This window comes from Bombus affinis, chromosome 1 (genome assembly GCF_024516045.1).
Source record: "Bombus affinis isolate iyBomAffi1 chromosome 1, iyBomAffi1.2, whole genome shotgun sequence".
Taxonomy (NCBI): Eukaryota; Metazoa; Arthropoda; class Insecta; order Hymenoptera; family Apidae; genus Bombus; species Bombus affinis.
In genome coordinates, this window is record NC_066344.1 from 11,829,623 (window position 1) to 11,843,952 (window position 14,330).

A 14,330-nucleotide genomic window follows, 5' to 3' on the forward strand; every position below is an offset into this window, starting at 1 on the left:
TTCTCTCTGTTGGGCCGACGAGTAAACGACGAGTAATCGTGACGTCACGTCACCGCCACTGGAAGCAAACCACCCCACAGCGTGGAACAGCTGCTCGCGATTTCTCACGCGCCCAAAAGCCATCGCGAGACAATTGAACTTGATTCCGGTTCGCCCGGGGTGGTGGCTCCTTCAAAGCGTATACGTGAGACGAGAAGGAGGAGAGGGAGAGAGCGAAGGTCCACCCATATGGGCACCTTCCTTCTACATCGTGGAACCGGTCCCTCTTGCTTCCGGAAAAATCGATAGACAGGTGGAGCAGATGTAATCGAAATGTCACCCCTCGCGGGGAGAACGCTGCTAATGCTTCTTCTAGATGGAAGACTTTATTGTCGCGAATTACCATCCGAACGATCTTCTCGACGGCCGGTCATCTGTTCGTCCTGTGATTTTCCCTGAGAAACGCGTAAGTACACGAGGGGTGGTCGAAATTTCTCGATTCATCGTCTTTCCATCATATCCATCCAAATTGTGGTGTTTATAAATTGACACGTTGCAGTGATAGAAGGCGCGCTGCTTAAACGTACGTTAAACAGATTTGTTTTAATCCCTGCAAATGTAAATATAATTTATTTTTAAAGATGATTAATTTTTATAATTTATTTTTACTACATCTATAACAAGTTGATAGTGTTCTTGGTACCGTTATCGTTCCCAAAAACACTTTCATCTATCTAAACTATAAAATTGCGTAACTCGGATCGAAGCTCAGATACGCAATGGGTTTCACGAAATTCAGCAAAAAATTCAAAGCCCGTGCAGTTTGAACTATTCCATAAATGTATCGCGGCGATCTGTATGTTATTCGCGAGGTCAACCCGATTCCTGGCGGAAACATCGTCGAATATTCCGTCACGATTCTTTTTTGTAGGCTACGCGTATAGAAAGCGTTCCTCTTCGATCCAGGATCTCTGGATCCTGATCAAGGTGGGCCGACGGTTTTGGCCAGCGTTTATCGATACCGAACTATCTCCAGACGATTCGGCGATTCGGTCTCATATTCAGAGCAGAGGTCCTTGCATCCTGATCCCGCTGTTTGGCCTGGCTAGATAGTCCTGAGGTAATATGCATTCGCCGGCCAACCGAATGAATTATGCAGAATCCAAACAGACTCGATCCGCAGTCTCTCTTTATGCATCGATCTCTCTTTCTTCTCTTCTTTTTTATTTCTCTTCTACCAACACACGCTGCGTGTCGCACGCTCCTGCTGACCTAGAACCTAAAATCTAGGAGTCGGATTCTAGGAAGCTCGAGTCGTTCCGTAGACCAAATATAGTTTTCGAATATTTTTCAACATCAGATTTACACTTGTTCACCCTCGGTTACCCTGGACTTTGTTATTTTATCGTATAATTAACCGTCTTTTTATCATATGGCTAATTGTAACTGTATCGTATCTGCATGTTTGGTTCTTATTATATACTTTGATACATATAATCGTATTGTATAAATCGTCGTTTGAAAAAGATAATCGAATAAATATCATATAACAATACATATACTATAGTTCGTACATCACAGTACGTTTATTATAGTGGGTAGGTATAAATGGACGTAATTACGAAATGAACTCGATGCTTATTAATTGCTTCTTCTTATATTAATAAGGAAAACTAAATTTAAATTATAGTTTAGTTATAGTTCGAAGATTTTATTATAGACTTGTTTTATTAAAGTTTCTGTTTAAAATTAGCAAGTGTTCGATGACTTATGGATGAAAATGTATATACTATTTGCGTTATTTATATTGTGGGTTATTTAAAACCGCCCTCGGCAAAATCTCTAATACCATGTAGTGTATCTTGAATATGATTTCTGTCGCCAGCAGTACCAGAAATTCTCCATTCGATAACTAGATTCAGAATCGTTGAAAGCCAAACAGAATGAGAGATATGGTTACGGTGTATTCAGACCAATAAGAGTTTCTGCAGCAACGATATAAAAGCGTGATTGATTATCGCATTAGCGAGTCATGTTTCACGTGGTAAAAATCGGTGGACCGAATCTGGCGGAAAATGACCGGCGACACACACACGATTCGATCAAGAGCAATTAACTTTGTTGTGGTCGGGCGACAAGTCGCAGATAACTGTCTCTTTCTCTAACCTTTTTCTTCTCTTTTTTTTTCACGTGGCCGGCAACACGAGCATGTTGCTATGCGAATCTAGGTCCCATCCAAGAGTAGAAACTGCACTGAACAGACTCGCGTATCGAAATTCATTTATTCGGCCGCGCCGATCGGCGCAGTCCGATTTCCGCAAACGATGCTAATGCCGAAGCATAGCAATTCGTCCGTTTGCAATTGCCTCCCACTCCACCTTTCTACGTTCAACGTCGTTTCTAGGAATATTTGCGTACACGATATGACGATAGAGTTCCCGGATTGATGCTAAAGTTCGCTCTACTTGTCTTAAAACAGACGCTTGTGTGCCAAATAGGTTAATTTCGCAAGACGAAAAGAAACGTGTAGGCACTAAAATTTCAAAGCTCCTGCTCGCAAGGGCATTACAGCGTAACAGTTTTTAGCCAAAAAGGAATTATACAGATTGGTTACATTTCTTATTCGGTAAAATGTATCCTTCTCGGAGTCTATACTTTATCCATAACAAAAGACTATTATGAAAGGAGAAATTCTGTAAGACGTTACGTACGTTCAGAAAAATGCAACGCACGTTTTAAACGGTGTACCGAACGTATGGTTCGAAAGAAGTTTTCATGCTTTATATGAAATATCTGTTAAGCATAAAATAATATAACTTGTTATTTGATGTATTTACATATATGTTTGTGTATTATCGCAGTCGGAGCATTTCGTTGTCGCACAATGTGTATCCGTTCGAATACAGGTTGAACTTTATTTCCTACAATTTTACGCAGTTATACCTCGCTGTCGATAAAAACGAACACAAAATAATTCAAGAAACCGTTCATTTTCTAACGACTTTTCTCGCGAATAGTGTCCAGTTGTCAACATACCACCTCATTTTAACAGCATTTAAGAAGTGCTATCACGAGGTAAATCGATTCAACCGATACCGGTTTGCAACAAATTACAAAAATGAAAAACCATGATATTCGATTTACACCTGTAGCAAAAATTCCTTCAAGCTTATACGATACGCGTAATGTTTTGCGGATATCGTTGGCAATAAATTAATACAAACGTATACCGTTTAATACATCGGTAGCCTATTTCATTTTTTAATTCTTCTGTTTTTTACCTCAAAACCCCTTCGCCCTTGCAGTCTGTGGCTCACATAAGTTTCCCATAAACGTGTTGCATCGAAATCTCTCTGTCACGAGGCTCGCAGAACATAATAAGCGACACGTACGAGTATCCACGGTGATCGATCGATCTTGATCACAGCCCCTCTCGTGTATACACATAACGTGACGAGAGAAGGCGCGCGACTGCAATATCTGTGCATACTTAATCGCTACGTGACCGTAGCGGATTATTGCAACGCGAAAAACGGTTAATTACTGGTGGTGTGGCGACACGCGAAACGCAATAAATGTGGCAAGTATTGGTAGCTATGTTACTCGTCGTGATAATTATTTATCGAGCAACGGTACCAAGTGCTCGTTCCCCAACGATAAATTGCATTTGCCACGATGTTATCCAATGGCTAAAAACTCAAATAATCTCACCGGAGATTTCGTTCTTTAAATAAACACATCCGACCAAAAAATTAAGGCTTCTGTTTGATTACACCTGGTTGTTGGAGTTATGTGCAAGCATGTTCGCTATTAATCACCCTGTTAATTTTTGGTGAATTCTAAAGCATGAGACTTTGTCGCTCGAGGTTCTAACTTCGAAAGTACAACAAAATTGAAAGTGACACTGTGTCGTGGAATTTTTGCAGCGACGATTTGCCTGTGACCCAGACGAATAATAGTCAGACGGTCAAGGACCTACTTTGACTGGAAGATCGAGTAGATGCGTATCGAACTCGCTACCAATTCGTTCATGAACCACCAAAATATTTGACGCGAGAAATCTAACGTCGTCGATCCCTATCTTTGTCTGTCATGGTTGATAATCGTGTAAGTTTCTCCGTTTATCTCATTTTATCTTATAACGTTCCTTAATTGAAAATTTTAACTGTTTATCTTTCTGTAAATTCATTAAATGAACTAACTTAACGCGACGACTATGTGATTAGGAAAGGAGGAATTTTACTGTTTTACGTAAGCTACAATTAGATATAAATAGCTCGTAAAACTTTAACGAACCTATTAACTTACTAACACGCTATAGATTATTAACAGCGAGCATCGTTTAGTAAGAAACTGATACTTTTAAAGACTTTGAAGCTTTGAAACCAAGTATAACTTACAAAATTGAATAAACATATTTTCCTAATTTTTCCAAAATTTTCTATCTTTAGACATCAAAGAACGCATTAAGCATTCATTTCTTATGGAATTAAGACACGAGTTTTGATTAATAACCGATCGTCGAATAAAATGAATTTCGTTCGACTTTCACGGGATCGTGAGAAAAGATAGTTTCTAGATAGACGTTATTAACGGGAAGATTGATTAATTTGTTCAAAAGTGTGGGAGTAAGGTTGGTTCCGATCCCATGGACACTCGAACTGTCACGTCGATCTCAGCCGCTAATGAAACGTCCAATTGTCGCGATGCTGATTAATCGTCGGTCTATCGTTCGGGTGAGATCTCACTTTAATTTAATTGCCATCATCGAGCATACTCGAGGAGGGACGCTGCTTCTTCTTCTCTCCTGTTCCTTCTTCTGACCCAGAGTAGAGAGCTCCGCGTCTCCCTTGACGCGGTGGTTAATTAACTGAAGAGCCAGCAAATGAATGAGAAATAAACTTTCTACCATGACGAAGGATTGCTTGTGAACGATTCGATACTCGTCAGTTGATTTAACGCTATACAGTATCACGGAACACGGTCGAAATAATTATTATTTAATTCGTGTAAAAATAGAGGGGAGTGGATGGTAAACTATGTAAGCGAAGATTTCCAATAGAAATAAAAATATACATTTCTGTTAATTTTATATCATTTAGCATTTGGGTCATTTAACGCCTGAACGTTACAGATTTTCAATATTACCACCCTTACAGTAAAAAATGTATCGAATTAATTAAATTTATTCTAATTGGCATTTACGGTTATAGCTCTATGTTGCAACGACGTACGTAGAAACTGAAATAAATTATTCTACCAGTTATATCTTTTTCTACTATATCCCACATTTATGCTTTCTCACTAAAAGGATCGTTCTTCATCTTTTCCGGCATTCACGGATCGTTTACCATATCAACTCTCGAATTACGCCACGCTGCTTCACGACTCTCCGCGAAGCTATGAATATTTGTCTCAAAACAGAGTTTTCTGTTCAAAGACTCGTCCAACATAAACACAAACCAAGTGAGAAAAGGCTTATCCTACTTTTCAAATCGTCCATTGAATCCCATTCATCCATAACAATTTAAGCAGACACGAGCACACAAAAAAAGAGAGAGAGAGAGAGATGTTTTAAAGGGGAGAAAAGGAGACTTTTACCTCCGACGCATTCGCGGAATACGGTACACGGCGGCGCCATAGAACATATAGAAACTGTTAAGCCAGAGAAAAGCAAAAGGGAAACGCTCAGTCGAGGCGAACTTCTCTCCTCTATTCACAATTTGCAGACGGGTGAAACGTCTCCGGCTGAGTGACACCGGCCGTATAGAGGTTCGTTTGTTTATATCGGCCAAATTATATTAATATTCTAGGTCCGTAGAACACATCTAGCTGCTGGGACGATTCTATGGATTTCACGCGTGCCTGCCATTGCAACGCGCGCAATGCGCACACGGCCTACCGTTCCGTTTCCTTCTCTTCTGTTTCACGCTGGCCTGGCCATTACCATTGCAACAGGAAGATTACACAGTGTCGTTGGTCGCGGCCCGGCAACGCGACAGCGACGCAAGATGAATGCTCCACGCTTTCGCGAACGTGCTCCTTGGGCGGGACGCGTGTTTCTACGCGGCTCTGCGAGACCCGTGCATCCGTGATGAATGCTCGATGTTAACCGAAACAATAATTCAGTTAAGACTACCGCTACGCTAGTCTCGCCTCGATGAAAGAGAGAGAGAGAGAGTCGTTGGTACCATTCCATATTGCGTTCAGCCTGGTTTCCTTACTATTGCGTCGGTGTAATGGATTCTAGCTAGTGATGGCAACAAGTTCGACACCTACTGGATTACGAATCCAAGTCAATTCTCGTAAAAAAGTTTCATCTTATTGAGATTTAGGTATTGACTACTTGGGATACTTGACTTTCTGTATAGTACAATTCCGTTTGTACGAACCTGTCAGGAGATGAACAATTTGCAATGCTCAGAAGCTGAATTAGAGTCAACCAATTCGATGGAAGTTTTATATCGTTAGGAACATTTATCTCGCAATATAAAAGCTCGCGGTTAAAAAAGAAACTAACAGATTGAAAGAATTCAAATCTATTTCGTCCAAGTTTGAATCTGCTTGAAAGTGCGTCTTTCAGATGCTCGCGTTAATTCCGACGATCACAACAATTTATACGTTCTCTTCTGTCACGGTCGTTGACCAGCTGGTGAGACGAAACTCTCGAAACCCTCGACGACCGCACCTCTTAGATTTGGGTCAGTTGAACGATATGCGAGTAGAAACGAGAGTCATTATAACAGCACATCGGTTTTCGACCGGTTGTCGATCTGTTTTCTACCTTTTCTACGCAACACGAAATGATAACCGAGGTAGAAAGGTGGCGCCATGAGAGCTTGAAAAACCGGACGCGTGCTTCGAGGACATGGCGTCGAAGGAACACGGCGTCCTTTCGACGTTTCATCCACGTAACCTTAACTCTGGTTCTCGCTGGAAAACGACGATGGTGTAGGAGATGAGGGTCTCTCAGCAAGTATAATTATTAGTCATGTTGTGGCCAGAGAATATATACCTGGCCGCGGACTGGCTGAGACCTACGTAGATTCCATGTTATTTTCGCTAATTACATTCATTATCGGATTTAAAGTTAGTAGACCCTTAGTTAGACGTGTTTCGAACGTCTTGTTGGTCTAACCCAACAACGAATCGGACTGTCTTCCCAACCTAAACTTTGTATTAATTGTAACAAATTGCAATCATTATTCTACGTTCAAGTTTTGTATTTTTATTTGATCTTAGCTTAAGGGCTCTGTCTATTTAATCCATTCGCGTACTCTCTGGACTCAACGAAAGATTAAGATAGGTAGTAAGAAAATATAACGAATTCAAACGCGTGGTCGATCGAGCGTACTTAGATTAAGATAGATACCTACTACGATAAATATACCACACGCTAATTAAAGCGATATAATGAAAACAAGCAGATAAATGCAATTATATTTTATCTCGATAAAAGTTGACATTAATCGTATAGAAAGTATCTAAATAAGTATCATAAATAATTGCAAAAATAGAAAATCTAAAATTCGTAGTCATAGTTTTAAGGGCGTCAAGAAGATTATCATCTATGAAAACAGTGAAAGAAAGTTCGATTGGAAACAATTTTATTGTCTTGTTTTCTTGGTAGTTTCATACCAGACCGGCATATTGTCGCAAAGAAGCAAATCGAAGCAAATCAAAACTCTTTTTTGCCCGAACCGACAACCGTATTTACGAGATTCGCGTAGTTTTATCATGGGCGAGCGTTACGCCCACGCACGATAACGCAAGCGTCGAGCGTATCGCGGAACAAAAATATTCCACTGGCCGAAAATCGAAGCTTTTGTCGTTGACTGACAGATACTGAGACAAAACGGGAGGAAATCGTTCGAATCGCGTGTCTGGGTCGTTCCGGGTCATCGGCTCGATGCAAAATATTTGCGAAAGCAACGCGAGTCTACGCTAAATCTCAACCGATCCGATGTGTTCTTTTTCTTTCCTATCAATGAAATTTTTTAAGCACAATCCTATCTGTAAGAACCAACACTGTCGATTACGTATATCGATCATCATTGATGTCCGTGACAATGTCACATCGATGGAAATAGAACTACGATGATAATAACAATTCGCAAGAAAATGATGTATCGTTACGAAGATCGGCGATCTTGATCTTTCGAGACATTTTAGCGAAACTTTCCACGGTCGATGCAAGGAGGATTGATTAGATTTCAGCCAATTACCGCTGTTTCTGTCGGGAGAAATGTTTTCGCAGTGGGTGGCTGACAGAGACAAACAAGTATCGTGACGAAAGCGATGCACCGTGCTGATTCGATGAATTATTATCGGAGAAATAACAGAATGCTTGGGTTACGAGTTGTTTATGATGTATTTCAGTTATGTTTAGAGCACCGTTTCATAATGTGACTTTCCAGAAGGAAATTCATTTAACTACAACAGATTCATCGAGTCTAACAGTGATTCTAATGGATGACACGTTGCATCATTTTAAGAACGAACAAGAAGTGATACGATTGAAATGAGAATACATACATATTTTTCGTATAAAAAAGCGATAAAAATTTTGAGAGAAACGACGAAAAAATCGTTTCTTCTGTTCCGATATCGACGTGTGCTACTACCGACGAGGGAATGGCGCGATCAATGAACAACGTCTGAGACGCCCACACCGAAAGTTACGCAAACAACGATAATCCCTCCATATCGGTATTTATTTATAGATCGGTCGGCTGGCTGGGTTAAACAATTCCTTTGATCGACTTGCACCGGGTTTTTCACGCCGAACAAAGAAACGCGTTCCAGTTCACGTGGAAACAGAATCTCCGTGTTCGACGCGCTAACCTCTTTCCTCTTACGAAACTCGTCGATCGTTTATCCCGCTTCGAAGCGTGAGTTTCATTCGCTAACATGTTTCTAAAATAAGCAAAGCGCACGGATCGAATCGATATCGCGAATTCTCTCACGAACAACCGGACCTGGAAGAACCCTTACACGGAATTCGACAACTCGTCAAGCGATCATCGCGTGCCGATCGCGTGCTGTGTTTCGTGAAACGGCTACTCGATCCGACCACTCAATTACCACCTGCAATATACGTTTGATTAACATATTATATTTACTCTGGTATAATTAATCGGATCGAGTCCGACGATGGCGGCGATTTCACGTCAGAACGAAGGCAAGAGAGGGACAAGCGAACAAGAATGAAACATTCGCACGAGACGTAAGCTGGATTCGTTCAAGGAAATCGGCCCGCTACGAAGGCTACGAAGATCCTAATTATTATCGAAGGACCGTTGCGTGGGTTTCACTTCCAGACGATGTATCGTCTTCGGTGAAGCTCGATAAATCCGTGCTCGGCTGCTATCAATACATTAATTAAAACATCGGTGCACGGGTGCGGCTGACAGCGCGCTCACGCCCAGCCTCGATCACCAGAACATAAGAGTTCTTATTTTCATCCCTCGTGCTCCACCGATCTTATTTTTCCTCGTCGCAACCAATTTTTGTTTTTCCCCCGAACGAATTCTTCCTTCTACCGTTCGCTCGCATTCCACCACGACTTCTCGCTTTCTACCCGGTGTCGTGTACGATGATCACGCGCGTCTTCCGCGTGAATTAATCACGCAACTCTGTCGCATCTTCGCGATGACTCTGCACTGTCTATCTCTGTCTCTACCCAGAGATACGTCTCAAAACGTACAAACTCTGAATTACGTCGTTAAGTTCGGATTAAAAGCTGCTGAACCAACGATCGTTTAATCAAAGAAATTCTGTTACAAGGGTTGCACCAAGTCTGTTCGACGTGTGTACGCAGATAAACCGAAGAGCTCGCAGTCGAACCAAAAGTAAAGGAACGCTAACGCAGAACTAATTAAGATATCCGGTGTACGTGTCGGGACACGTACCGCTGCACCGTGTCATAAATTCTTCGATACGGACGGAACGGTCTTCCACATCCTCCGAGGCTCGAGTACGTGATCAAAAGTGACTAGAGATTTCTAGCCGCGAGCGTGTGCCGCCACGATGCAACAACCGTGCGCGTACGTAGTCCCGGCTCGGCGATGCAACCAGTTGCATCCAGTTGGAGTAGCGAGTCAATCGTACGAGCTGCGCGACGCTTCTTCGTGCAACGTGGCGCGATGCGTCCCTCGCGTTTTCGAATAGGGGTGGCGGAACTGTTGGCGGGACACACGAAAGGGGGAGAAAAAGGTGTAGCAGTGGAGAGAGAGGGCGAGAGAACGAAAACAGGGGCTCGTCTTTGGTCTCCTCTGTTCGAATACCTCTTTCAAGGGAGGAGTCCTCGTCGGTGACGTCGATGAGGAAGCGGAGGAGGAGGAGAAGAAGAAAAGGGGAGGAGAGGAATCACGTCGTGGCGTGGGAATCAGAAGGGAGAGACCGCCTCGCCACCCCTCTTTTTGGATCCCTTCAGGGGGCGAGTTTTGCAACCTTCGAGACGCAGTTGCTTACCATAGTAATCGCCGTTGCTACTGCGTAGTCGTTCGCTGCGTGGGCTACCAGTGATGTGCTTAGCTTTATGATGCTCGCGAATTCGTAGATGCCATCTACAATTGGAAACTGTAACTTTCACGATTCGCGAAACGTGATTTCTTTGGTTCGAAAGTACGGGATTATTCTTTCGGACAATCTCCTGGTGATCTGAGATTTTGTGAAAGAAACGGTGAATAGGGGATGTTTTAACTCGGGGTGTTTTTCATATGACACATCGGTGTGCTCGTTCATAAGGTTTGAAAGTTTGTTCAATTTACAATGGATATTAGTGAACGATCAGTGATAGAATTTTGGCAATGGTGTTAGAATGGTGGAGTTGACGTACTTCGCGGCGAGTCAAGAAAAAAGGCTCAAAGTGGTGAGTAAACATCTTCGCCCTATTTACTATCGAATCATAGCCTAACCATGAAATTCACTGCCTTCTATCGTGAAACTTAAACTACGTAATCTAAACGTATCATCGACCCTTAAACTTAAACATTTCGAATCTCCCTACCAAAAAGTCCACCTATACTCGCGTCTCATCGATTCGTCATTGGAAATGACCGCTCCAGTCACAAGACTGGAAACGGGACGAAAAACCGAGCGAGCGCCTGGAGAAAAACGAGAACGGCGACACGGTCGTTCCAGTGGTCGGGGCAGAAAAGCGCGCGCGGGGAAGACGGTACCCCGCGTGAACCATTCGGAGTAGGGGAAAGAGGAACGAGGGGAGGTGATCCCCTCTTCCGATGACCCTCTCTCTCCCCCACCACTGGCTCGTGTCGCGTGTCCTACCTCCCACTCCTCCTACCACACGTACCGTACACCGACGCGAATCAGCGAAACACACACAGGCGCGCGTGCAAAGGAACGGAGAGAGTCGGTGTGCATCTGCGAGAGCGGTTGCAGTTGGTGCGTGGTGTTGGCGTGCTTGGAGAGGGACAAGGACGTGTGGCCGGGGTAAGAGAGAAGGAGAAAAAAAAGGGGGAGGGTACTGTAGGTGGGTTAAGGGTGGAGGGGTGAAGGAGGAGAAGGTGGTGTGGAGAGGAGAGTGAGAGCACAGCGGCAGAGGGTACACACCGGTGGCAAAGGGGAGGGGGAGAAGAAGGAACATCGTACGTGTTCCGAGGTGCATGCACGCACTCGTGTGTTGGCGGCCACACACGTGTGGCGCACAGAGAGAGACACACACGCGGCAGAAGAGAGGACGAGAAGAAGAGACGAAGGAGAGAGAGGTGACTCTCCTCGGGGCCTTTAGTTGCCGACTGTCCGCTACTACGCGCGGTGTTACGCCATCCTCATCGTTGTCCTTCTCTGTCTATCCTCGCTGCCTCCTCCTGTCGTCCTTTTCCGTTCTCTCTCCGCGTGTCTCTCTCACCTGTTGCGGCGCGTTTCTTTTAATCCGTGATTTTCGCCGCCCCGCACCGAACCAAGAAATCTCGTCGATCATCTCGCTACTCTCCGATGTTCTTTTCATCGGCAGGATATCGGGGGTTGACTTTCTCTCGAACACCAGGTTGCCTCGAACGAGCTACACCCGGTGAGTGATACGGGAGACGGTGGATCGAGAAGAAGAATCTTCTTGTACGGAGGACTGAATCCGTGAGAAGGGTGATAAAGTGATGGAATATTTATATCGTGAGACTGTATCGGAAAGATAGGTGCTTGAGTAAGAGACTAGTTGAAAGGAACGATGTAGATTAACGTAGAGGGATCGGAAGGTCGTGGTGTATTGACAACAGTAACGACAGAAGTTCGAATCGTTGCTCGAAAGCGTTGGTGTTACGTAGCGTATTGTAATCAATCGAATTCCAGGAACTTGTCTACTCGCTAGCTCATATAACTCGTGACACGGTGACCGACAATATTATGAGGACATTAACGAAGGTAAATGAACAAAAGTGTGGATACTCGGAATTACAAATAGGCAGTTAGTTACGAAGGTGGTGCTCGATCGAGAAGAATCGCCTGTACATAAAAGACAAAAACACCGTCATGACATTCAACCTGCTTTGCGTTTAGTAATTTATTGATTCAGGAAATCAAGAATTACAATAATTTAGATCGAAGAATTCCGCGAATTAATGCGTCTGCACGCGTACATTTTTACATAACCACGATCGCCGACATAGAATTATTTAAATGGTGTTTGGGAGAACAAGAGACATAAACGAGTTTGATGATACGAGTGAAGTGGAGTGATAGAAGTGACGTGTGCCTGGTCGAGCGCGTCTCTCGTCGCCACGATTGAACGACCGTCGACTAACAGATCCACGCTGCCGTCTGCACAAGAGGTGAGATAATTCCACCATTTGCACTCAAATCCTTTAACCTATATAGCATAAACTTCCCTCCATTTTCTCGCAGATTTTCAAGTTTAATCCTTAGACCTAAGGTTTAAACCGCCTCGACTACTATCTCGTTGTTCCATTATAACCCACGGAATACCATCTTCTAATTGATCCGTTACGAAGAAACCATCGTAAAACGTTCTCCCCCTTTAGAAAGTCGTTTCGCGGTCACATAGAAATCCGCAGGCTAGATCCACGCGATCGTCTTCGTTGACGTGTAAATGCTGTTGAATACGTCAGTAGTCTTATCAGAGCCAACTATCGAGAGACATGGCGTACTAATTGCTCCGAGACGGGGGTGGAATGTCTGGCTTAACGAGTAAAGTCGTCATTAAGACGAACGGTTGTTTCACTTATCGAGAATCGCTAATTACCGCCACGGTCATCGCGGTATCTCGCTTTCGATCATCGATACCACGTGCTCCTTCCCGTGTCGGTAATTAAATCACTCTTTTGTTCTCTACAACGTTTGCCTCCGCGCAAACCCCCGTTACAACAACGGGGAGAAAGAGCGGCGTAAAACTGTCAACGAGATAAGAGCGATAACTTTACGACACCTTTCCACAAAACGCTATTCGGCGGAGAGAAAATACCTTCAGAGTGATATCATTTACCGTGGAGCGTTCTATCGAGGGCAGCGCGTTTAACGAGCGGTAATAAAAGTATTTAATAAGCAACCGGCGAAATAATTAATTCCAACGATGGCGTTAATCGCGGTCATCGGGCCAGGAATTATATTTAAGGCACCGACCGTTACGCTCCTCGTAAAATTATATAGCAAACGTTTGTTTCCTACTCATTCGTTATTACTAGACTGCGCATCTTTATGGAAATTCATATTTTTATGGAACACGAGTCAAAGAAATAAAACCCACATAGAAATATCTGACTTTAAGCATCGCAACGAACATTTCATTTTGCATATTTTATACGCAATATTCTTACGCATATATTATGTGCGCGTTGTACATTTTCGTGTATTTAAATGTCGCAAAAATACATAAGCATTCGCGGTCTAGTTATCGCACAGCTATAATTATCAGCAAGTAAAAGTTCTCAAAGAGAAAAGAATAGAAGAGATACGTATAATACCGAAAGGTACGAGAGGCACGAAACGTTTCGAAAAATGGCTAGCTTAGAAAAATCTCAAGGTACTTTATTAAGTTCCAAACCGATAAGTTCCCGAAGCCAGTACGCAGACCGACTACTGTGTAAATCGCATGCCGGGTATATGGAGTAGAAAAAAAGGTAAAAGGCGAGATAGTGGCGGTACAATGCAGATATGCGTGCCACGGGTAACGCATAATAACGATACTTTCATAATTCTCGTGCGCGCGCGATTCAGACGTTACGTAACTGGCAAATATCCGTGGAACGTCTCAGAATTGAAACCAGTTGTCGCACGATTCTACGATTTTCTTTCACACGCCTATGATCCACTGACTACCGCTATTCTACTATATGCCGCTTCACGATACGTCAATCCAAGTATGTATATATCTATAT

General features: G+C 43.2%; 1 protein-coding gene and 1 long non-coding RNA gene across 3 annotated transcripts in view; one reads left to right on the plus strand and one right to left on the minus strand.

Moving 5' to 3' along the window:
* The window catches only part of LOC126920707 (uncharacterized), a 50,149-nt gene that overhangs the window by 23,746 nt on the left and 12,073 nt on the right, over positions 1-14,330 (minus strand). The gene's annotated exons all lie outside the window — the stretch shown is intronic.
* LOC126920674 (E3 SUMO-protein ligase EGR2) overlaps positions 10,072-14,330 on the plus strand; it is a 69,565-nt gene continuing 65,306 nt past the window's right edge. The window contains exon 1 of one of the 2 annotated variants that reach the window (XM_050731386.1): positions 10,072-10,852. In XM_050731386.1, coding sequence (XP_050587343.1) covers positions 10,802-10,852 — 51 coding nt within the window. In that variant the 5' untranslated portion in view covers positions 10,072-10,801. Of the gene's footprint in view, positions 10,853-12,186; positions 12,768-14,330 lie in introns of those variants that run through there. The other variant, XM_050731404.1, reaches the window with a different exon arrangement.